The 25,941-nt window shown below is 37.3% G+C and overlaps 1 protein-coding gene across 6 annotated transcripts in view; it reads left to right on the top strand.

Moving 5' to 3' along the window:
* Positions 1-25,941, top strand: part of LOC125253906 (trichohyalin-like) — a 119,410-nt gene that overhangs the window by 44,372 nt on the left and 49,097 nt on the right. For all 6 annotated transcript variants that reach the window (XR_007181566.1, XM_048168161.1, XM_048168163.1 and 3 more), the window contains 2 exons: positions 10,274-10,339; positions 17,163-17,345. Coding sequence is in view for 5 of the 6 variants with exons in the window: in XM_048168161.1 (XP_048024118.1) it covers positions 10,274-10,339; positions 17,163-17,345 (249 nt within the window). In the remaining variant the exon portion in view is untranslated. The remainder of the gene's footprint in view (positions 1-10,273; positions 10,340-17,162; positions 17,346-25,941) is intronic.

The raw sequence follows: 25,941 nt of genomic DNA, 5'->3' as shown, positions 1-25,941 counted from the left end.
AAACACTCCCCTCTAAAATGATTGAATGTGTGTGGGGAACAGGAAAGAGCAGCATTTTATGATTTGCTCAGTTGGGTAACAGCCATCCATCTTCCTCCCGGTCTGAGAGAAGCAGTTTTGTATTACATTTGAATGCCAGTGCACTGCCGTTCACGCCAAGCAAGAGTGTTTATTCAACCAAAGAGATGAGGATATCTTCCTTGCAATATGTGATGTATCTCCTCATGAAGGGAGTATATTTTTTTTTTGCTGGAGGTGTAGAAAGGGGGGAAGGCTTGCTAGCTTTGTGACCTGGCAGCGCGTTAGGAAGAAACATTTTTGTTGAGTGTCAGGTGTTGCTTCACACTCTGCACACCTCCCTCCTCTGAGGTTCATCACATTACACACACTGACTCAACATTGGCTCATACTCCTTTTATAATCTATCCCAACTTCTGTTTTTCTGGCTTCTTTTATCCCTTTTGTAAGTAAAGGAGCCTCTCTCTGTGCCTGTGGATGAGAGCTGTCAGATGGCTCTGTGGCAGGACAGTGTATGTGATGTGACAGGGCGAGAGCTGGTGTAGCTGTCAGGGCCGCTCTGGCATTGACAGCTGTGTATGTGTGCGTGGGATGGGGCTCGTCGCGTGCTGGTTCTTCCTGCTGTCTGCGCTAATGTAGTTTGGAAGGTTGATAAACAGATCTGATGCAACCGACAGTCCTCCATCTTTGCAAAAACACATTGTTTGCACAGTAACGTTCAAAAGTTTGAGGTCAGTATGTTTTTTTTAAGAAAATAATACTTTTATTCAGCAAGGATGCAAGGAAGCTCAAATGTGCTGCGTAACACAAGAATGAACCTCATTGGTTCTTGAAGAAGCTCAAACATGATTCGTAACACCAGAATGAACCTCATTGGTTCTTGCAGAAGCTCAAACATTCTGCGTAACACCAGAAAGAACCTCATTGGTTCTTGCAGAAGCTCAAACGTGCTGCGTAACACGAAAATGAACCTCATTGATTCTTGCAGAAGCTCAAACATGATTCGTAACACCAGAATGAACCTCATTGGTTCTTGCAGAAGCTCAAACATTCTGCGTAACACCAGAATGAACCTCATTGGTTCTTGCAGAAGCTCAAACATTCTGCGTAACACCAGAAAGAACCTCATTGGTTCTTGCAGAAGCTCAAACGTGCTGCGTAACACGAAAATGAACCTCATTGGTTCTTGCAGAAGCTCAAACGTACTGCGTAACACAAGAATGAACCTCATTGGTTCTTGAAGAAGCTCAAACATGATTCGTAACACCAGAATGAACCTCATTGGTTCTTGCAGAAGCTCAAACATGATTCGTAACACCAGAATGAACCTCATTGGTTCTTGCAGAAGCTCAAACATTCTGCGTAACACCAGAAAGAACCTCATTGGTTCTTGCAGAAGCTCAAACGTGCTGCGTAACACGAAAATGAACCTCATTGATTCTTGCAGAAGCTCAAACATGATTCGTAACACCAGAATGAACCTCATTGGTTCTTGAAGAAGCTCAAACATGATTCGTAACACCAGAATGAACCTCATTGGTTCTTGAAGAAGCTCAAACATGATTCGTAACACCAGAATGAACCTCATTGGTTCTTGCAGAAGCTCAAACATTCTGTGTAACACCAGAAAGAACCTCATTGGTTCTTGCAGAAGCTCAAACATGATTCGTAACACCAGAATGAACCTCATTGGTTTTCGCAGAAACTCAAACATTCTGCGTAACACGAGAATGAACCTCATTGGTTCTTGCAGAAGCTCAAACGTGCTGCGTAACGCGAGAATGAACCTCATTGGTTCTTGCAGAAGCTCAAACATGCTGCGTAACACGAGAATGAACCTCATTGATTCTTGCAGAAGCTCAAACATGATTCGTAACACCAGAATGAACCTCATTGGTTCTTGCAGAAGCTCAAACATGCTGCGTAACACAAGAATGAACCTCATTCGTTCTTGCGGAAGCTCAAACGTGCTGCGTAACACGAGAATGAACCTCATTGGTTCTTGCAGAAGCTCAAACATGATTCGTAACACCAGAATGAACCTCATTGGTTCTTGCAGAAGCTCAAACGTGCTGAGTAACATGAAAAAGAACCTCATTGGTTCTCGCAAGTCAAGCAAACATGCTTGAGCTTCCATTTACCATATCTGATGTGTGAGTTGATGAATGTTTATATGTGAATAAAAGCCTAAATTCAATCTGTTAATCATATAAAGCAATTGTGTATCTTCAGAAAATCTGGACTAAACCGCTCAATTCATATGGATTAGTTTTACAATCTCTTTATGAACTTTTTGAAGCCTCAAAGTGGTTGTCAATGGAGGGACAGAAATCTCTCCGATTTCATTAAAATAAATTCATTTGTGTTTCAAAGATGAATGGAAGTCTTGTGGGTTTGGAACGACATGAGGGTGAGTAAATGATGACAGAATTGTCATGTGGTGAACTAACCCTTTAATGCCAACTGCGTAAATCTTGGCAGAAGTGTCTATTTTTATTGGAATTTTAATATTTCACCTTCGTTTCCTTCCATAAATCTATTTTACACTGTAGGTACACAAAATAGTTACACTTAAACTCATTGAAATCCATTAAATCCTCATTGAATAGGGAGTTTTTGAGTGGTTTATGGCCTATCTTGCATGCTTTATATTTCATCGTATGAATTAGTTTTATTATCTTTTATCCTCTGTGTAAAATTGTACAGCACTTTGGTACAACACACGTTGTTTTTAAATGTGCTTTATGAATAAACGTGAACTTGAACTTGAACTTGAAATCCCAGGACCATTTAACTCTAAAATGATGCAGTCTTTGTTAATAGGCTTTCATTGTGTTTCATTCCATTTTCTCAGGTTTGGCCTGTGAAGCAATTACTCGTTTTTTTTTTTCTTCTTCTTCTTGTTCTTCTTTTTTTCCCTGTTTTCCGCTTCTGCTGTATTATGGAGCCAATTGGATCAATTATGCAGCTATAATTGTGTGGGTGTGTTGGTGTTGATGTCAGAGTGTGGTTTATATGTGTTTACTAAAAAAAATTTTTGCGTGTGATGTTTGAGAGAGAGAAATTATACTGTACTGCAAATCAGAAATCTCACCACCGTGTGTACCAGTGAAGCTATGCTGGCATCTAATGGAAAAATGTTTGGTGTTGCGATTAAACAAAATCTTACTGAAAGCTCATTTTTTGAGATACCAACTTATTTTTAGATTTATGGAATGACTCACTGTAGAACATAAAAGTAGATTTTTTTTCTTTGTCCATAAAATGGAAGTAAACGGGGTTGTTTTGGACAAAAATGGTTCTTCAAAATTTCTTCTTAGACAGGTTTGGAATGATGTGAGGGTGAGTAAATGATGACAGAATTTCCATTTTTGTTTGAGCAATCCCTTTAACCTACTTTAAGTTATACATGCAAACAAGCCAAGAATAACACCTGAATTATTCAACTTTCTCAGTAAAGACACTCCAATGACTTTAGACCTCATGAATTAGATTGTGCTCGGCTTCTCTAAAACAGCATGACGTGTGTGTGTGTGTGTGCGGATACATGTGCCAAAGCTTTGATATCTCCATATCAGGGAAGAAAGAGCAGTGTTTGTATGCAGCATGTGTTCCCATGACAACTACATAACCTCTAACCCTATTTCAGACATGCATATCACACACACATCTGCCGAGCCAGTTTGTTTCCGTGACTACGCTGATACATGTCAGAAATAGTTTGAGGCTATTTAAAATACTCATGGAGTGACAGACCACCAATGTGATTAACCTGCGGTGAGAGAGAATGGAAAAGAGCAAGATTGAAAGCGATAAATAGGATGAAAACTTTTGTAAATGAGCTGGACCTCTGCCTGGTGAGATATGAATAGATAAACAGTATATTAACTAAGAAATGTGAATATGCAAAACATTTCACTGGACCTTCTCAACTGATGAACTCAGTTACCTGGAGTTCAGATGTCAAACCCTGTTATTTTTTTCACAGTATTCCCTCCTAAACACAGCAGAAAAACCTGATACGTGGTCTTACATGTCTCACAGCGCTCCAGTAGTGTGAGTGTAGCCCCTCAGGCCTAAATCATGCATGTGGAACATCGAAGCGCTCTCTAAGAAATAGACTGTCTCACATGCCACAGATTCCACCTCCATTTGTTACCCATTAATAAACCTCAAAGAGTGCTGGCCACCGATTATTATAGGAGAGAAAGGAAGAGAATGATAAGGAAAGAACATGTTATTGCACCATTATTTTGATTATAAATTACATTTGTACTTGTTTTGAAGAAAATATGACTGGTTCTTACCCTTGCAAACGTTTCCTTCATGATCCAATTCCACAGTGGATGTCAGGTTGTTGCAATGCATTTGCTAAGGTATACAGTCAAACCAAAATGCATTCAGACACCTTGAACATTTCTTTCATTAATACAGTTTATTCAATGGTAATAAAATATGACAAGAAACTGTCAGAAAAAAATAATCTTAATTATGTCAGATAACACTTAAGCAAAACATGGTCAGGTCAAAGTGTCTGAGTAATTTTTGGTTCCAAATTTGTATCAATTTTACTGGTAGTCCACTGTATGAAGAATTTTTGGGTATAATATGTCACAGTTTACTTTATTTTGCTATTCTCACTTACATAAATGAACTATAGTGTCCTGCACCCACTAGTAAAAATATATCAAAAATATCAAAAATGTCACTTTACAATTTTTTATGTTTTTGAAAGAAGTTTCTTATGCTCATCAAGACTGTATTTATTTGATCAAAAATACAGAAAAACACTGTAATATTGTGAAATATTATTTCAATTTAAAATAATGGTTTTCTATTTTAATATATTTTAAAATGTAATTTATTCCTGTGATCAAAGCTGAATTTTCAATATCATTACAGTCGTCAGTGTCACACGATCCTTCAGAAATCATTCTAATATGCTGATTTATTGTCAATGTTGGAAACAGTTGTGCTGGATTCTTCAGGATTCTTTGATGAATAAAAAGACAAAAAATATTATAAGAATCTTAAATAGAAATCTTTTGTAACAATATACACTACCGTTCAAAAGTTTGAGGTCAGTAATTTATTTTCTTTTTTTTTCCTTTTTTTTGAAAGAAATTAATACTTTTATTCAGCAAAGATGTGTTAAATTGATAAAAAGGTGATAGTAAAGATGAATAAATGATTGAATAAATGCTGTTCTTTTTAACTATTTATTCATCATTGAATCCTAAAAAAAAGTAGCACAGGTTCCAAAAAAATATTAGAATGATTAGAATGATTTCTGAAGGATCATGTGACACTGAACACTGGAATAATGGCTGATGAATTAAATTATATTTTAAAGTATATTAAAATAGAAAACAATTATTTTAAGTTGTAATAATATTTTACAATGTTACTGTTTTTTCTGTATTTTTGATCAAATAAATACAGGCTTGATGAGCAGAAGAAATATATATATATATATATATATATATATATATATATATACATGTGTATATTTAGTCAAACCAAAAATTATTCAGGCACTTTGATCAATCTGAGAAATCAGTCATTGTTTTGGTGGTGCCTATATCCAAATTATTTTGTGGTCCCTAGATATGGCTAGGTTCCCTTCTTCAAAGCCTCCTTTTGTTTTGCCATTTTCCCAGTCACTTATAATAGCACACCTCTTCTCATCAAGGTGCATAATTTGAGGGATAATTCATATCTTCAGTTCTTCATTGATGTGTCTTAGAGATTTAATCAAATACCTTATCCTTAAGTATGAGCTAAAGATCATCTCAGATCATATATTTCTATCAAATCTGATCCATTTGGTAGGGACAGACTTCTAGTGACCATGTGAGAGTTACAGATTGCGTTCTTGTTTTCAGGTCCACTTGACCTGACAGCTGCCATGTTTTCATCCAAACAGGGACATCCATCTTTAACATGTTAATCCCATAATCATTTTCTCTTTCTTTCTCCCTCCCTTTTCCTCTCCCCCTCACTCTTATCTCTAGTGTCACAGAGATCCAGGGGAAATAAAAGGTTATCTTAACCCGCTGTCAGATAGCAGTGTGTCACAGAGCTCAGCGAAACCTTCAGGCAACCACAATAAACAAAGGAAGAAAGGTCTTCACCAAACCTCCATAAGACACCATCGCTCTCGTTCGGCTCAGCTGGGAGACACAAACTCCCCAGGTTCTCCCTAGACTGGCGTTGAGGGAGTCGATGGGGTAGGATGGGGAGTGTTGGCGTGTGAGGGTGAAAAATATTTGTGAGTTGGGATGGGGGGGATGCAGAATGCTTGACAGACGACACCCGCAGGGAATCTATACCGTGCTGACCTTGAGAGAGAATTGGAGAAACTAGAGAACGAGGGAATGAGACAGAGAGCGAGAGACTGATTGTTATTCAACTTAGCAATGCAGGGATTTCTCTGCTATGTTGTGCTTAACATCAGGCCCCAGGAGCCTCGGCTGGCGTAGATGATTTGCAGAGGGCAAAAAAAAAAAAAAAAAAGTGGAGAGGAGAGTTTCCCGTTTATTAGCACCCGGGCTCAGACATGCAAGGTCTGTGCTTGTGTCCTGATCGACAGGAAGGTCAGTCTGAGAGCCAGAGGGAGAATATGTCTGCAGAGTCCTGTGTGTGAAGTTATCTGGGTTGAGTGGGTGTGAGAGGGTCAGATTTTACCTGGAACGAGGGATGCAGCGATGTTACAGTTACTGATATGCCAATAATTATTATCATGTTATGGTTGAAAACCAGTAAATGACTGAGTTCTATACTATACTATCTTTCAAAAGTCACTGGAGTAAATTACATTTTAAAATATATTTACATTATATTTGTTAAAATTAGTTAATTTATTATATTTCACAATATTACAGTTTTTACTGTGTTTTTGTTCAAATGCAAATGCACCCTTGGTGAGCAGAAGAGACTTCTTTCAAAAACATTAAAAACTATTAAAAAATCGTACAGAGCCCAAACTTTTGAACGGTAGTGTATTATTTTGTATAAATAAATTAAAAATAAAACACTAAAAATAAAATCTATCATTTTCAATGCTACAACATTATAATGTACAGTGTGAAAAATAGATTTTAAAGGGATATCTCACCCAAAAATGAAAAGTATCCCATGATTTACTTGCCATCCTAGGTGTATATTACTATCTTCTTTCTGACAAACACAATCGGAGATATATTTAAAAATATCCTTAGTCCTTCAAGGTTTATAATGGTTATGAATGGGGGGGCTGCGTTTTGAAGCCAAAAATAATGCATCCATCCATAAAAAAAAGTAATCCACACAACTCCAGGGGGTTAATAAATGTCTTCTGAACCAAAGCGATGCGTTTTTCTAAGACAAATATCCATAATTAAAAGTTTATAAATTCAAATAACTAGCTTCCGGCAGACGACACAGAATGCGCAAGTCGATTTACAGCGGAAGAGGATCCTTTGACTTGACGCACAACATAATGATGAACGCGGAAGCACAGAGGATAGAGAGAAACAAAACACCGGTCACGGATTATAAGTCTAAAATGATCAATTTTTAAAGTGAAATGTCAGAGGATTTCGATATAAGAGAAGAGGAGACGTCGAAGCTTACGATACTCCTTCATCCTGCGTCATTCATCATGTCAGAGGATTACTCATTTGGCACAAGTCGACTTGTGCATTCTACATACGGTCGTCTGCCGAAAGCTAGTTATTTGAATTTATAAAGTTTTAAATATGGATATTTTTCTTACAAAACTGCATCGCTTTGCTTCAGAAGACTTTTATTAACCCTCTGGAGTCATATGGATTACTTTTTTCTATGGATGGATGCATTATTTTTGGCTTCAAAATGCAGCCCCCCCCCATTCACGACCATTTTAACCTTGGAGGACTAAGGATATTTTTAAATACATCTCTGACTGTGTTCGTCTGAAAGAAGATAGTCATTTACACCCAGGATGGCTATTTTATTTTTGGATGAACTATACCTTTAAAGGTCCACTAGGTAAGTTTTGAAAAACAAAACTGCATGCATTTTTGCAGAAGAACATTGTTTTGGATGTGCTTCGACTCTGCGTGACACTGTGGATAATTATGGCTCTCCTATTGTTTATAAAACATTCACATTCAAATAACTGACTGCTACCGATAACTGAAAAAATCTCTAATATATGTGACAGAAATGTGATGCAATATATCATGCATCCTTTGTCACTTACATTGTGGAGACAAGCCAAAGTCTCCACGAGGAAAACAACTTAAAAATTGACCAAATGCTACAATAGAAAATGTAAAAATGCAGAAAGTTTTCACTTCGGGTTAGTTTTAAGGGTTGGGGTTAATTATATTATATTATATTATATTATATTATATTATATTATATTATATTATATTATATTATTATATTATATTATATTATATTATATTATATTATATTATATTATATTATATTATATTATATTATATTATATTATATTATATTATATTATATTATTGCAAAATCAATGGCAAGTTCATTGTATATTATAATATATTAGATTATATTACATTGTTTTTATAATATAATAGATGGCAAGTCCCAACCATGAAAGAAAAACAAGATTGTAGGTTTTTCATGTACATATGCAGCAAATGTTTAGATGTCGCATGACACAATTGCTTGACTAGCATGCAGAGTTTGAGAATGTCATGGTGAATTAATGAGTTAAAGCAATGACAGAGTGATAGACACGCATGTAAACGCTGTCTGGCACGCATTAAATGAAAGCACGCTCATACACACAGGCACACAAAAGCCCCCTGTTTGCATATTAATAGTCTCGCTTAGCCAGGCTTTTGACTTGCGGCAACAAAGTTTGGTCCACTTTGCAGATTATTGTGACACGAAAAGGCCATCTGTCTGACGTGTTTAGATACGGGTAAATCTGAAAAAGAAAGGTAACACTTTACAATACGGATCCATGTATTAACATTAGATAACATTAGTGAACATTTACATTAATAATTGCTGTAGAAGTATTGTATATAATCCTCCAACACAATCCAGGACGCCATTAAAATAAACTTGTTTCCGACGCTGGGATTCTTCTGAAGTCTGTACAGAGACTCAAACTAGCTGTTTAAACTGGACGCATCAAAGCGAATGTTCTTTCGCTCTTTCATTTGTCCTGTCGTCGACAGACTCAAGTGTGTGGAGTGTGTCAGAAACTGAACATCTGTATACTGTATCAGTGTAGACAGATTCAGTGATTGTAATGGGTTATATTTGCGACGCACACATCCAGTGTTGGCAAATATCAGCCGTTAAGTGACTGCCTGACAGTGGGTGGGGCCTGTGGTGCAATGATGTTTAACTAATCATTGAGGAGGAAGTCATATGCAAATATATTTGCTGTCACAGATCCCGTAATATCAGCTGTTTTTGGAGCTCAATCAAACAACTGCTGTGTTTATACGGAGGATGTTTTAAGCTATGAAACAGAAACCCTCAGGATGTTTTAATGCTACAAAGACCCTTTATGTGTCAAAAGATCAAGGCAAATTTGATTTCTCATGTCATGACCCCTTTAACAAGAACCTTATTATAAAGTGTTAACATGATAAGTAAGTGAATCTGAAGAAGAATAGAATGACCTAAAAAAACATATCTGTGAATGGCAGTGCATAAAATAACTGAGAAATGTGTGACTTTCAAATAACTGAATATCTTTCAAATGATTTAATTCACAAACTTTGATCATTTTTTCCTCAGAAGCGCTTATCATAATAACATATCACTTGACGCCACTATGGCTTTCATTCTGTTTTATTAGACTCCCACACTTGTCACTTCTGTGCTCACTAACCGAGTTTCATATTATTACTCAAACTACAGAGCGATGTTACAAAAAAAACATAACACTTAACAGCTGTATGTCAGATTGAGTTTCCATCTCTTTTCCACCTGCTTTCTTGTTTTCACCTTCTCCCTCTCGCTCAGTGAGATTTCAACACCCATTATACCCTTGCTGGTACCTGCTAACATCACACATGGACGTGCCCTGGGCTACACTCGTTTACACGCCATTGTTTAGCTGCTCACGCTGAGATGCTGGTGTTAGAAGCGGATGCCAGAGGGACATGCTTGGGTGACTTTTTTGGGGAAGGGAAATTTTTTCAGTATCTCTCAGCTCCAGAGGCAATAGAGGAAAGAGGGAACAGATGTTAGCAGCCGCTGCTTTAAATAAAAACACATCTCTGTTGTCTTTCAGGATAAAGTCTGTGGAGAAAGAGGATCTGCAAGCGTTGTGGAGCGAACAGACGGCCGCCATAGAGAGGTACAACCGTAAGAATGAAACATCACACAGTTGTGCTTCGTTTTGACTGACTGACCAACTATTTAAATGTTGAGCATCAAGCTCATTGGCTACAGATGCACCAGGAACCAATCAGCTTGTGCACACTTAACGATGTAATTGTCAGCAGGCTGTAATTAAAACGTGTCAGCAGGTTGCGTCACTTCAGAATTCAAATTTCCTGATAATTTACTCACCCCCATGTCATCCAAGATGTTCATGTCTTTCTTTCTTCAGTCGAAAAGAAATTAAGGTTTTTGAGGAAAACAGTCCAGGATTTTTCTCCATATAGTGGACTTCACTGGGGTTCAACATGTTGAAGGTCCAAATGTCAGTTTCATGCAGCTTCAAAGAGCTCCACATGATCCCAGACGAGGAATAAGAGTCTTATCTAGAGAAACAATTGGCCATTTTCTAACAAAAATAAAATAAATAAATAAATAAAAATAAACTTTTTAACCACAAATGCTCATCTTGCACTGCTGTGTGATGCACCACACACTGCGTAATCACATTGTGGTTAAAAAGTATATGTGTTATATACATACATATATATATATATATATATATATATATATACATATTTTAGAAAATGACTGATAATTTCTCTAGATTAGACTCTTATTCCTCGTCTGGGATCATGTAGAGCTCTTTGAAGCTGAACTGAAACTGACATTTGGACCTTCAACCCTTGAACCCCAGTGAAGTCCACTATATGGAGAAAAATCCTGGAATGTTTTCATCAAAAACCTTCATTTCTTTTGACTGAATAAAGAATGACATAAACATCTTGGATGACACAAGGGTGAGTAAATTATCAGAAAATTTGAATTCTGAAGTGAACTAATCCTTTCTAGAGTTTCATGACAGAGTTTGGTTTTTAAACTATGATAATTGTTATCCACACTTTATATTTTGCTAACTGATTCAATTTCTATTTGTGTTAAGGATTTGTTATGTCAAACACCTGAGACAACATGTCAATACAATGACAGGGCAACCTTTTCTCTGAGAAGAGAAAAGCAGTAGTTTCTCATATACTGTACACACAAATACTGAACTCACTAACCAGGAAGTTATAAATAGAAGCATGTCAGGCATCTTTGGTCACATTTTGTCTGTTTTGATTGATGTCATGGTCCACTAAATTGTGCACAACCATGAACTATTGTGTATTTGTTTGACTAGGGTGTGATCGTGTGTTTGTCTATGTAAAAGTGTGGTGAGTGTGTGTGTCTGTGTGTTTATGTGTGGTAGAGACAGAGTTTGTTAGCGTCTGTCAGTCATCTACAAGAGTCTCCGTGGATTGATGCACATTCCAGGCTGTGGTTTGGAGTGCTGTGTGCTGTTTTTCATGATTGCTCACCAGTCTGAAATGGAGAGAGGACAACACGCAGATAAAGAAAGGCTAAAAAGACCTGAAAGCTTTTCACTGAGGGCAAAGCGACCTCAGACATAAAAACACACTGGCATTACAAAACCCATTACAGGCATTCATCATGTATTTAAACACGTCATCATTTGGACTGTTTCTCCTGCATGGATAGAAGACAAGTTAAATCTCATTTTTACATATCTTTTTTTTTCTTTTAAACATTTTTGCAGTGCCTGGTTATAAAAGCTTGTTTCCGCCATGAAATAAAAAATAAAAAGATAATTGCGACTTTTTTTATCTCACAGTTCTCTTTTTTTCTCGCAATTGCAAGTTTATATCTCACAATTCTACATTTTTTCTCAGAATTTTGAGATATAAAGTCAGAATTGCGAGATATAAAGTCATAATTGGGAGTTATAAAGTCAGAATTGTGATATAAAGTCAGAACTGCGTGATATAAAGTCAAAACTGCAAGTTATAAAGTCAGAATTGTGAAATATAGTCAAAATTGTGATACAAAGTCAGAGTTGCGTGATATAAAGTCAGAATTGTGATATGAAGTCTGAACTGCGTGATATAAAGTCAGAATTGCGAAATATAAAGTCAAAATTGCGTGATATAAAGTCAGAATTGGGAGTTATAAAGTCAGAATTGAGTTATAAAGTCAGAATTGAAATATAAAGTCAGAATTGCGTGATATAAAGTCTGAATTGCGTGATATAAAGTCAGAATTGGGAGTTATAAAGTCAAAATTGTGATACAAAGTCAGAGTTGCGTGATATAAAGTCAGAATTGGGAGTTATAAAGTCAGAGTTGCGTGATATAAAGTCAAAATTGCGAGTTATAAAGTCAGAATTGTGATATAAAGTCAGAATTTAATTATAAAGTCAGAATTGTAATATAAAGTCAGAATTGGGAGTTATAAAGTCAGAATTGTGATATAAAGTCAGAACTGCGTGATATAAAGTCAGAACTGCGAAATTTAAAGTCAGAATTACGAGATATAAAGTCAGAATTGCGAAATATAAAGTCAGAATTGGGAGTTATAAAGTCAGAACTGCGAGATATAAAGTCGGAATTGGGAGTTATAAAGTCAGAATTGTGTGATATAAAGTCAGAATTGCGAGATATAAAGTCAGAATTGCGAGTTATAAAGTCAGAATTGCGAGATATAAAGTCAGAATTGCGAGATATAAAGTCAGAATTGTGAGATATAAAGTCAGAACTGCATATTATAGTCAGAATTGCAAGATATAAACTCACAATCCTGAGAAAAAAGTCAGAATTGTGAGTTATAAAGTCAGAATTGCGAGATATAAAGTCAGAATTGCGAGATATAAAGTCAGAATTGTGAGATATAAAGTCAGAACTGCATATTATAGTCAGAATTGCAAGATATAAACTCACAATCCTAAGAAAAAAGTCAGAATTGCGAGTTATAAAGTCAGAATTGCGAGATATAAAGTCAGAATTGCGAGATATAAAGTCAGAATTGTGAGATATAAAGTCAGAACTGCATATTATAGTCAGAATTGCAAGATATAAACTCACAATCCTGAGAAAAAAGTCAGAATTGCGAGTTATAAAGTCAGAATTGCGAGATATAAAGTCAGAATTGCGAGATATAAAGTCAGAATTGTGAGATATAAAGTCAGAACTGCATATTATAGTCAGAATTGCAAGATATAAACTCACAATCCTGAGAAAAAAGTCAGAATTGCGAGTTATAAAGTCAGAATTGCGAGATATAAAGTCAGAATTGCGAGATATAAAGTCAGAATTGTGAGATATAAAGTCAGAACTGCATATTATAGTCAGAATTGCAAGATATAAACTCACAATCCTGAGAAAAAAGTCAGAATTGTGAGTTTACAATTCTGACTTTTTTTCTCACAATTGCAAGTTTTTATCACGCAATTCAAAACTGCATGTTATAATGTCAGAATTGCGTGATAAAAACTCGCAATTGTGAGAAAAAAAGTCATAATTGTGAAATAAAAAATCGCAATTACCTTTTTTATTTTTTTATTTAGTGGTGGAAATAAGATTCCATACCTAGTACTGCAAAAGGAGGATAAAGGACAGAAGATGAGAGAAAGAAGACCTGATGAAAGAGGACCTGATGCCTTTGAGCTTAGAAAGCGGCACATATGTGCGTGATGTTCTGTGTTTCGAGGTCTTACACCCTCCCCCTCCTCTCCATATATCACAGCTCTGTTTCAAACGGAGTGATATTATATAGATATTAAATTCTGTAATGTGTCAGCAGGCTTAAGCTGCGTGTGAAGCTCTGTGATGGAAGATAGAAGCACTTCCCACTCACAGGGCTTCGGGTTTCAGAGTTTCCCGCACCTCACACACATACACACACTCATCTCAGTTTTCAAAGCTCCTTTAATTGTCACCATCTCAATGGAGCCACGATATCTGCAAAGTAGACTCATATGTCACAGGCGCTAATGATTTATTCTGATGACAGATATCAGACTGAATCTATTTTAAATCCGACCCCTGTCATCTTTAACCCCGGTTCTCACTCTTCTATACCCAAAAAGTATGGAAGAGTGACTCCTTGGCTCCGTAACGCCCACAGAAAAGCCCATGTGCTCCCCACATTGCTTTCATTCCGTATTCAACTTTATAGTGAACATATGTTAAGCTTCAGTATTTCCTTAATTGTTTAGGCATTCCAAAGAAGCCAGTGTGTACTTTGGGAAAATGTTTTATCCACGGGATTCAGGCATACAAAAAAATCCACAGATGTGAGCGTGCCTGTGGGATGGCGCTTATCTTTGTCTGAATTAAGGACACCAGCTCAGATCTAAGGCCATACCAGCCCCCTTTTTTTGGCTGCCTGGTTCCTCTTCGAAGGGCCAGACGAGATCTGCTGCCACACTATCTTATGGAGGAAACTGTCTGATCTTTAAATGATAACTGTTGCTCATGGGAAGTGTGTCATTATCACACCTTTTCCCAAAATGCCTTCCTCAACCAGGGGGAGAGGAGGCTGGAGGCCAACAGATAAGATCAGCTGTGTTTGGGAATTTCCTAGTTTTGTCCTGCAGGAAAAAGATAGACAAGGAGAGATAGGAAAGGGAGAGAAATAGAAATGTGACGGTTTCTCCAGGAAGTCCTTCTTCAGACAGGTATAGGATTTTTTTTTCCAGATAAGTTAGCTTCATGTCAACTTCATGTCATATTCCTATTCACAACGGTACAATCCTGCAGTACCGGAGGCTGCAGTTTCAGGGGAACCACAAATCTAGGACCGCATGTCTAAGTGTTTTGTGACAGCGCCACCTACCAAATTGGATGTCTGAAAAAAGTGCAACCAAAGCAGTATTTCTACCAAATACTAACAACTTACAGTGTTGCAAACCTACAGTTTGTCTTGAAATTCATCTTGATTGCTAAAAGGCTAAAAGGTGTAACGTCTATGTCCCTACAATAACAGACCCTACAATAAAATACATCTTGGATGTATTTTAAAGAGTCTATGCTGCGATTTTCACATACTTTTAAAAGTCCAGATTTTAGTTGATCCCGACAAGCGCTCATTGTCAGTTGTAAACACAACAGCTTTCTTCTTCCATGAGGGATTGTGGCATCATGGCTGATTTGTTTCCAGGCAGACCTTTTGTTTAAAGGCGGCGAAATACATGTTTCCTATCCTGTAGAATTCACACAATCAGATGACGACTCTGAAACTCGAATTTTTGTCTGTAAAATCTAGTCATTTTAATAGGAATCCACACAATCTGGAATTTTTGTGAGTGCAAAAAGTTTCCCCACACAGATTCCCCAACAGAAACCTGCTTGGTTTGAAAGTGATTTATGTGTGAACTGTGCTTTGTACATCACTACAGAATTGACAATAGACAACAGAACTTTTTTGCCCACAAAATTTTGCTAATAACCACAACTAGGGTCACATTCTGTACTCACACTGTGAATGTTATCCATCTTATATTAGTGTCCTGAAACTGCAGCCTCTGGTACTGCAGACAGACCCTAATGATTTTGTATAAGATCTCTTTAAGAGTCTGTTTGTAGTTGAACATAAGCATGTTTCCAAAACTTACAGTTAGGTGTCTACCTGATAACATTTATAGACATCATAGGTGTGCTCACTAGGCAGAGATACTGTAAGTATCAACCAAGAGACTTTTTCTGCAGGTTACATGGTTTCACCAGTAGGTGGCAACAGGTGACTGTCTTTTTGAGTTAGTAATTGAATCATTTTTTCAACCAATTCATTCACGAGCAAAACAAGTGACTGTTGTAATGAATCAGTCATTAAATCATTCATTTAATCGATCCATTCAAACAATTTGATTCATTCCGCAATGAAACACCAAGCTCTGAGTCGCTTCAGTTGATTCTGCTTTTACTTAATTTGGAGCTATTTACATTTGGTGGACAAAGTAGCTGGTGATATTGTGTCTTAAATGTAAGTTGCCTAATATTAAGTTCTTGTTTATTGAACTGTTGCATAAAATAAAATCACTTGTATGGACTTGTGTAAATATAAGTTCACATTAGCATTCAAAAGTTTTTTAATATTATTTAATATTATACTTTATTATTTAATATTAATTAAATAATAAAAAATTAATATTTTTATTCAGCAAAGACTCATTAAATTGATCAAAAGTGGCAGTAAAAACATTTATGTTACAAAAGATTTCACATAAATGCGTTTTTTTTTTGTTGTTGTTTTTTGTTTTGTTTTTGTTTTTTACTTTATATTCATCAGAGAACACAGAAAGAAACAAAAATATGAAGCAGCACAACTGTTTTCAACATTGATCTAATCAGAAATGTTTCTTGAGCAGCAAATCAGCATATTAGAATGATTTCTGAAGGATCATGTGACACCGAAGACTGGAGTAATGATGCTGAAAATTCAGCTTTGATCACAGGAATAAATAACATTTTATAATATATTCAAATAGAAAACAGTTATTTTAAATTGTAAAAATAATTCACAATATTACTGTTTTTACTGTATTTTTGATCAAATAAATGCAGCCTTGGGGAGCAGAAGAGACTTAGTAGTTTATTTAATTCAGTACTAAAACATACAGATACAAATAATTCCATCTACTAATTATTTAAACCATTATTTGTGTGTGCTAAGTATTGTTTGTGCTCAGTTATTGTGTTTGCATAGCAACATGTGCCATTGCCAACTCTATTGGAATCAACTGTGGATATTAGCACATGGATACCCAGCTTTCAAACATCCAAATCACAACATATACTGGTCATTTCAGCATGGTAGGATGTATGTAGGCAGTATGCAGTGAATCAGCACTCTTAGTTTCAGAAGAAAGCTCTTTAATTGTGTGTGTGCAGATATCTAGCTTTTATGTGGATTTAAACGGTTGCATGTGTCGTGAGTCAACGTGTTCACGCTTTCCCCTGAAGGCTGTCCCAAGACCTGAGGGAGAAGGAGGAGAGCCGGTTGTCATGTCAACAAAGATGCGAGTCCATGCAGGAGCAGCTGTTGGCGTGGCAACAGAAGGAGGAGGAGGTAACCCAGAGACTGGAGCGGGCGGAGGGCGAGATGAAGGACCTGAGAGTAGCCCGGTCCACTTTACAGCAGGAGAGGTCTGTTAGACAAACACACTCGCTAGTCAGTCACACTCCACAGCAGGAGAGAATAAATAAAGTGTTGCTTGCTACACATAAATACATTTGTATTCAGCCACACTACAGCTGTACAGCTTTTTTTCTCTTTCTCTGTTGCATCTCTCCAACCCACCTGTTCCTCTCAATAGTCTGTCGACACGTCGGGACCTGTAGGATATGACTCACTGTTTGCGAACCTGTTTCCTCTCTATCTGTCTTCATTTACAATGGTAAAACAAAATGAAAGCTGTTATGCAGAAGCTGTGTTCCAACTAAAGCTGTGCGTTACTGGAATATAACCAGGATTAAGGGGTGTTATTAGGAATGATGTGAAGCAGAATTAGGGCTGGTTCACACAGAACGCGTTTTTCATTTAAAAATGAATGGGGAAAAAAAGTTGAATTTATTTTAACTTGACCGTCGTATTTTTAGAAAACTGTGTCATGTGCAAGAAGTGAGTGCAGCTGTCTATCTAGTCTGTGTGATTGACTCAGAATGTTTATGCATTCCACTGTGCTGCTTTTCCATTGTTTTTCTATGTAAGCTTGCCATAGACAGATGTGTTTGACCATTGACACTTCATTCTGAAACGCAATCAATTCTGAAACGGCGTCTCACATTTTGAAGCACACAAAAAAACTTGCATTCCACTGCACTGATTTTTCATTGTTTCCACTGCTGTTTCAATATGCGCTTGACTGATATGGTTGACCATTTCACATCTTCATGCATGACACATTGTTCTAAAAAAAACGGCAACAAAGAAGTTTAAAAAATAAAAAAAACATATCTTTAGACCAGGGGTGTCCAATCCTGCTTCTGGAGGGCCCCAATCCTCCAACCCCAATTAAACACACATGAACCAGCTAATCAAGCTCTTACTCTGCATAGTAGAAACTTCCAGACAAGTGTGTTGAGGCAAGTTGGAACTAAACTCTAGAGAGTCGCCCTCCAGGACTGTGTTTGGACACCCCTGCCTTTAGACCTTGCACCAGGGTTGCCTGGTCTAGCCCAATGACCATATCCCAAATATCAAAACTCAAAATATGCCATTCCTATTTCTAAAATACATATTTTACATTCACGATTATGGAAATTGAAAACCACTATATCGTAGTGATCATAAACACAGCTCAAAGGCTTTCTACCAATGACCCTCCTTTGCAAAACATAACATCCAGCACAGTTTTATCATTGGTAGAATGTAATAAATTCCAATACAAGCATTTCAGTCAAATATGAATTATGCAATATTTCAAACCTTTAACCTGTGGCAACAGTTTAAAAGTAAACCAAAAACTGTGGACTTGGCAACCCTGCCTTGCACTGTTTTTCATCTCACTGCCTTCGGTGTGGACGACCCCAAACTTGTTTTTTGCATTTCAGTGGCTATGTTTACATGGACAGCTTTTCCATTCCGATTGATGAATCTGAACCTAGTGGTTTCATTAACGCTAAATAAAGTGATTTTTTGACATGCACACTGCACGAATATACAGTTTCCCGCTGTTTGCGCATACCAACCATTCTCCTACATTGCTTCGTTTCTTTGTTAAGAGCAGACTTAATATTTATCTATATCACGTAGTAAAAATGCCCCTTCCTATGCACAAAACAAAGGCGTCTGTGGATAAGAGTCAGAAACAAGGACTGATTGGACGTTGTCCTGCTCCACTTCACAGACGATGAGTGGAAGGAGAATTTTAGAATGACTCGACAGTCATTTAAAGGTGCCCTTGATTCAAAAATTTAATTTACCTCGGCATAGTTGAATAACAAGAGTTCAGTACATGGAAATGACATACAGTGAGTCTCAAACTCCATTGTTTCCTCCTTCTTATATAAATCTCATTTGTTTAAAAGACCTCCGAAGAACAGGCGAATCTCAACATAACACCGACTGTTACGTAACAGTCGGGGTGTACGCCCCCAATATTTGCATATGCCAGCCCATGTTCCCAACATTATGAAAGGCATTAGACAAGGGCAGGCATTAACGTCTGGATCTGTGCAGAGCTGAATCATCAGACTAGGTAAGCAAGCAATAACAACAGCGAAAAATGGCAGATGGAGCAATAATAACTGACATGATTCATGATAACATGATATTTTTAGTGATATTTGTAAATTGTCTTTCTAAATGTTTCGTTTGCATGTTGCTAATGTACTGTTAAATGTGGTTAAAGTTACCATTGTTTATTACTGTATTCACAGAGACAAGAGCCGTCGCTATTTTCATTTTTAAACACTTGCAGTCTGTATAATTCATAAACACAACTTCATTCTTTATAAATCTCTCCAACAGTGTAGTATTAGCCGTTAGCCACAGAGCACTATCAAACTCATTCAGAATCAAATGTAAACATTCAAATAAACACTGTACTTACGCGATTAGACATGCTGCATGACGAACACTTTGTAAAGATCCATTTTGAGGGTTATATTAGCTGTTTGAACTTTTTTTATATTGTTTAAGGCAAACGCGAGCTCCGTGGGCGGAGAGCACGAGCAATTAAAGGGCCAGCAGCCCTGAATCGGCTCATTTATAATGATGCCCCAAAATAGGCAGTTAAAAAAATGAATTAAAAAAAATCTATGGGGTATTTTGAGCTGAAACTTCACAGACACATTCAGGGGACACCTTAGACTTACATTACATCTTTTTAAAAAAAGTTCTACGGCACCTTTAAGATACTATATTCAACAACAACAATAGCTTGTTCCATGCGTCATACGCCATTACGCCATTTCTACGTCATTGCACATGCTCAGAACTTTCCAGTTTTGGGTTTCAGTCTTTACATGTCCTCTCGATGGGATTCAATTTGGGTTCCAGTGTTTACATGTCCTCTCGATTGGATTAGAAAAGGTTTAAACCAACCCTTACAATCTGAATGAAATTGTTTGGCCAATTCATTCCGATTGACGTGGCTACATGTGACTTCTTTTTACATTTTTCCAACTGTGCTACTAGTCTGGTTACAAATGGATTATTAGGGTCCATGTAAACACAGCTACTATGCGGCTTTTCGATAGTTTTCCTGTAGGCATGCACTAGACAGACATGTTTGACCATTGCGATTGTGTATTTTGCAGCAAATGTTTCATTCCACTGCCCTGCGTCATGTTTTTAAACAAACAAAAAAAAAAAGTTTTTTGCATTCCATTGTGCTGCTTTTCCATTGTTTTCTTATGTTTCTTAACATGTGGTAGACTGACATGTTTGACCATTGCACTTAAATCATTTGCAGCTCTAAATTCATATTCTAAAATCACGGCACTCAAGTTAAAAGTATTTCAACTTTTAAAAATACATCTTTCCCATTCCAGTCTCGTGTTTTTAAATTCAAAAACACATTTTGTGTGAATGGCCCCTACACCCCTCATCTATTAGATCTTCTATTGTTCTTTTCCACCTGTTCATCAAGTCAATTCACATCTGTCTTCTCCTTTATTAGGGCATAATTGTATCAATGGCCACCTGTGTATTGAGTTTCTGTTTTTCTCTCTGTTAGTGGGCTTTTGTTACGTCCCAGCTGTTTATGTGTTTGGATGTCTGATGTTGTTTGTATACACTCCTCTGTCCCTGAGGTACCTGTCTGTTAGCAACCGCAGCACAGGCTTGTCTTCTCTGTCTTTCGCTTAGTGTTATGTTCGTCTTCACCTGTTTACACCTCAACTGTTGAGTCGACTAATGGTCTTGTTGCCATGCCACTCACTTCCCACATGTTGATGTCCAGGCTTGTCTGATCATGGTGTTGGGTGGTTGCTATGGAATTGTTAGGTGGTTGCTAGGGCATTTTGTGTGGTTGCTAGGGTATTATTTGATCTGTTATCAGATCTTTTCAAGAAAATGACTGATCAGCTCATTGGTCAGAACAACTAGAACCTGTCACACCAACTGTATAATATTGTATCCATGTTTTTGCAAGCATCACTATGTTTTATGGATGTTTTCTAGTGTTACAGTTGTAGAATGCAGTGTTTTCTACTGGTAGTCGTCTACTCGTGCCTGACGTTCTACATACTACAGCAAAGACTCGTTCTCAAAAATGTTCCTTCAGTTTGTCAAGAGTCACCTGGTCAAGTGCTATTCAACACCATTCATTCCAGCCCAAGGCAAACACTTGCTTTTCTAAAAATGTATTGATCTAGTCATTGAGCAGATTTTCAGACATGGGCTTCGTTAGGCAGGCTCATACTTGTGCTGCAGGTGAGGTGGGGTCAGAGGTCGCAGGTGTTTGAGTAATGAGATGGAAATGAGTGCTTAAGCTGTTGTCCTCTGAGGAACAGCAATGTCAGACTCAGCCCAAAAACAGAGCTTAATTATATTGTTAATTCCCGCTGCCCGACAGACACGACCATTGTTGACAGTCACCAGATTACAGTACGTCACTTCTCAGACATTCCACAACCGCTGATTCAGCTTGCTCAAATGGTGAAAAAATAAAGAGAGCAAACCAATGGCGACAGGGTTAACATACTGATCCGACAAAACCCGACGAAGTGTCGTCTGTCGGCATCTGTCTGTGCAGTGTGAATTGGTGTTTAAAGGCACGGAGGGAGAAATCCAACCTGCCCTCAGAAGCAGTAATAATTACAAATACTAGCAGTAAAAAGTGAGTCTAGACGCAGACATGCACAAATCATTATAGCTTTTCTTTTTATTGTAGATAAACTGTGCAGTTTTTGTATTATGTCAGTTCATATTGATTCTAAGTCCGAGGAACAGGGAGGCAGTGCAGCCTCTCATTGATTTCTCATAGAAATCCTAAAGCATGGTGTGAATGTGAAGGGGGAAATGGCGAAAAAACACAGTTGTTTCATTTGCCTTTAAAGGGTTAGTTCACCCAAAAATGAAAATTCTGTCATTAACTACTCACCCTCATGTCATCCCACACTTGTAAGACCTTTGTTCATCTTTGGAACACAAATTAAGATATTTTTGATGAAATCCATGAACTTTCTGACCTTAGTCTGCAACATAATTACCATTTTCAAGGTCCAGAAAGGTAGTAAAGACATTGTTAAAATAGTCCATTTGACTACAGTGGTTCAACCTTAATGTTATGAAATGACGAGAATACTTTTTGTGTGCAAAAATAAAACAAAAATAACAACTTTATTCAACAATATTTTTCCTTCAGTGTCTGACTCTGCTCACAGGAGCACCTTGACGCATACATGTGATGCTGACATAGGAGCCAGGCCAATACTGAGTCGGCGTTCTGATGTAAACACGGAAGCTAGTGTTGTAGTACTCGAGACCGGTCTTGGTCTTAAAGGGTTAGTTCACTCAAAAATGAAAATTATGTCATTAATGACTCACCCTCATGTCGTTCCAAACCAGTAAGACCTCCGTTCATCTTCAGAACACAGTTTAAGATATTTTAGATTTAGTCCGAGAGCTTTCTGTCCCTCCATTGAAAATGTATGTACGGTATACTGTCCATGTCCAGCGTCGCTGCGGAGTCGTGAACGCGGATTGACAACAGACCCGAAAGAGAATACAATGCTGAAAGTCGTAGTTTTTGTTATTTTTGGACCAATGTATTTTTGATGCTTCAACAAACTCTAACTGACCCTCTGATGTCACATGGACTACTTTGATGATGTTTTTATTACCTTTCTGGACATGGACAGTCTACCGTACATACATTTTCAATGGAGGGACAGAAAGCTCTCGGACTAAATCTAAAATATCTTAAACTGTGTTCCGAAGATGAACGGAGTTTGGAGTTCTTATGGGTTTGGAACGACATGAGGGTGAGTCATTAATGACATAATTTTCATTTTTGGGTGAACTAACCCTTTAAGACCATTTTTTGAAGGACCAATTTTGAAAGACCAATTTAGCGATATCCCCGCAGTTGTCGTCTTGACTGGTCTTGAAACAAAATCTTGAGTCCTCTCAATCTGAGACCAAGACAAGACCAAGAGTCTTGTCTTGGTCTCAGATTGAGAGGACTCAAGATTTTGTTTCAAGACCAGTCAAGACGACAACTGCGGGGATATCGCTAAATTGCCGGTGCATTGTCTAAAACTTCCTGCTTCAGATGCAATCAGTAATGCAATTTGCAATTTGATTTATTTATTGTACTGGGTGAGAAATTAATAAGGGTTGTGTCAAAAATGTAACCAAAATGAATGCAAATGCCCACAAAATTCAAGATATTGTTGCAAAAAAAGTACTTGTATGAGGTCTGGATTTTTATATTATACCTTGATATAATTAAGCAATATCAAAGCTTTTTTCACAAATTTGAGCACAATTGTAAACTTGATATTGCTTTTATATAAACATTCAATAAACAAAATTTTATTTTGCATTATTCATGCATTTGTAAATTTACTAAGTCGGATGCAGCTTCTGTGCCACGTCTGTCTGTTAACAGCTCCATATAGTGTCTTATTCTAATTGTATTTTTGTAAGAAATTTTTCAGGTGGTAATATAGATCTTTTAGATGAATTTAAGGATTGCTGGTCTGGTCTTGGTCTCGACACACTTTGGTCTTGGTCTTGGATTAGGTGGTCTTACAACACTACCAGCGCTAAGCGCTGCACTATGTTTACAACGTGAACAGCATCAGAGACTGACACAGAAGAGAATAAATTGTAGAATAAAGTCGTTTTTATGCACAAAAATGATTCTTGTCACTTCATACCATTAAGATTAAACCACTGTAGTCAAATGGACTATTTTAACAATGTCTTTAAAACCTCTCTGGGCCCTGAAAGTGGTGATTACATTGCAGTCTATGGGGGATCAGAAAGCTCTCAGATTCATCAAGAATATCTTAATTTGTGTTCTCAATATGAACGAAGGTCTTACGGGTGTGGAACGACACGAGGGTGAGTAATAAATGACAGAATTTTCATTTTTGGGTGAACTAACACTTTAACAAGCATCAAATGAAAGTGGGGTAAGAAAAACCCAGAAGAGGGAACTGTGCCTTCAGACGTCCACCACACAGCACTGTTTCTGAGGCATTGTGGGAAAGAAGAATAAACACTTTGTTAAAGTGCAAAGAAGTTAACAGAATGTCCTGACCGTGTGCTTGAACTGAACATGCTGTTTCAGTTCAGAGGGACAAACGCCGAGGAAGCACAATAAAAGGCGAGAGCGTTGTATTCTCACACATATTCACAGTCATACAATAACAGGGCTCTGCAGTAACCACGCTTTGCCAATTATCACAGTCCCCACTCGTGCGTTTCAGTCAGCTAAAGCAGAACAGATTCTGACCCCTGTTCTGCTCTATAGAGGACATTTTGTCCCTCTACTCCAGTATTCCCGCCCACCAAACAACTACTGCTTCAGCCTTTTTATAAGCACTGAATCATAAGAACAAACCCCTCTTTCATGCATCCGCATGGATCACAATAACACTGTTGATGTGTTTTATAGACAGAGAGAGTGAGAGAGAGTAACACTTCACTTCTGCTCTCCCACACGCACAGCCCAGGGTCATACAACCACAATCACCAAACCCCCGAACACAACAAAAACACATCAAAGAGTGAGAGAGGCAGGAAGACGGCGGCATCGCTTTTAGGCCATTTTAGAGACAAAGTTTTACTTTATCATTCAAATGTTTGGGGTCGGTAAGATTTTTTTTTTTTCTTTTTAAAGTAATTATAGTTTTATTGAGCAAGGATGCATTAAGATAATCAAAAGCGAGATGGTTATTGTAGTTCTACACTAAATGTGAGCATGTGTTCACTCATCTCACTTGCACAAAAACAGACTCAGTATTCCCCAAAATGATTAAAAACAGTGAAATGCAAACTCAGAATATTACACAAACCTGCAATAAAAGATGTTAAATAATACAAATATACTTTATTTATTCTCACTTCATTAAACAATATCTTTCCTGCTGACCTTAGATGATCCAACCATACTAATAATGAAAAATGGCTTTAGTTAATCACGTTTGCGTTTCATTTTTATTCCTGAAGAGTCTTAAACTTCTCCTGCATCCTGTTCTTCTTCAATCCAGAATGTCAGCACAGCTGAAAGGTTTGTTTGAGCTGCTCCCTCTACTGTACAGACATGAATTTGCATTTCCTTCAGCCTGAGGCTTATTCATTTCACTTTTGGTGAGAAGGGATTTACATTTGCCAAAAATAGAGGACTTTTTTTTTTTTTTTTTAAACAAGCAAGCAAGCCCAGCTCAGGTTACAGAAAAGGTAACACAAAAGTAATGTAAACTAAGTTTCTTTTTAGGGAGTAACGCAAAATTGTAACACATTACTTTGAAAAGTAACTTTCTCCAACACTGCTGGCTATCATGTCTAGTTCTTTCTTTTTTTTGTGAATGCGAGTGTTTACATGTGTTGTCAGAGATAGTGAGATATATCATATACCTGGACATATAGTTTGAGAGATATGCATATTTCCCCGGGAAACTTTATTCCCTTGCAAAACCTTTGTGATTTTTGCAAGCGAATGTGACATTTCTGGGGGGAATGCAAAAATTTTGCTAGAGAACGCAAAAGCATTGACATATTTTTTCCTTCCATCTCATAATTTTTCTTTCCCCATGTCCCTTTAGTGGCTCCGTACAGATC

The sequence above is a fragment of the Megalobrama amblycephala genome, linkage group LG19, assembly GCF_018812025.1.
Source record: "Megalobrama amblycephala isolate DHTTF-2021 linkage group LG19, ASM1881202v1, whole genome shotgun sequence".
NCBI lineage: Eukaryota > Metazoa > Chordata > Actinopteri > Cypriniformes > Xenocyprididae > Megalobrama > Megalobrama amblycephala.
The sequence above is the reverse complement of the archived record's forward strand: the minus strand, read 5'-3'. Positions and strand labels throughout refer to the sequence as shown.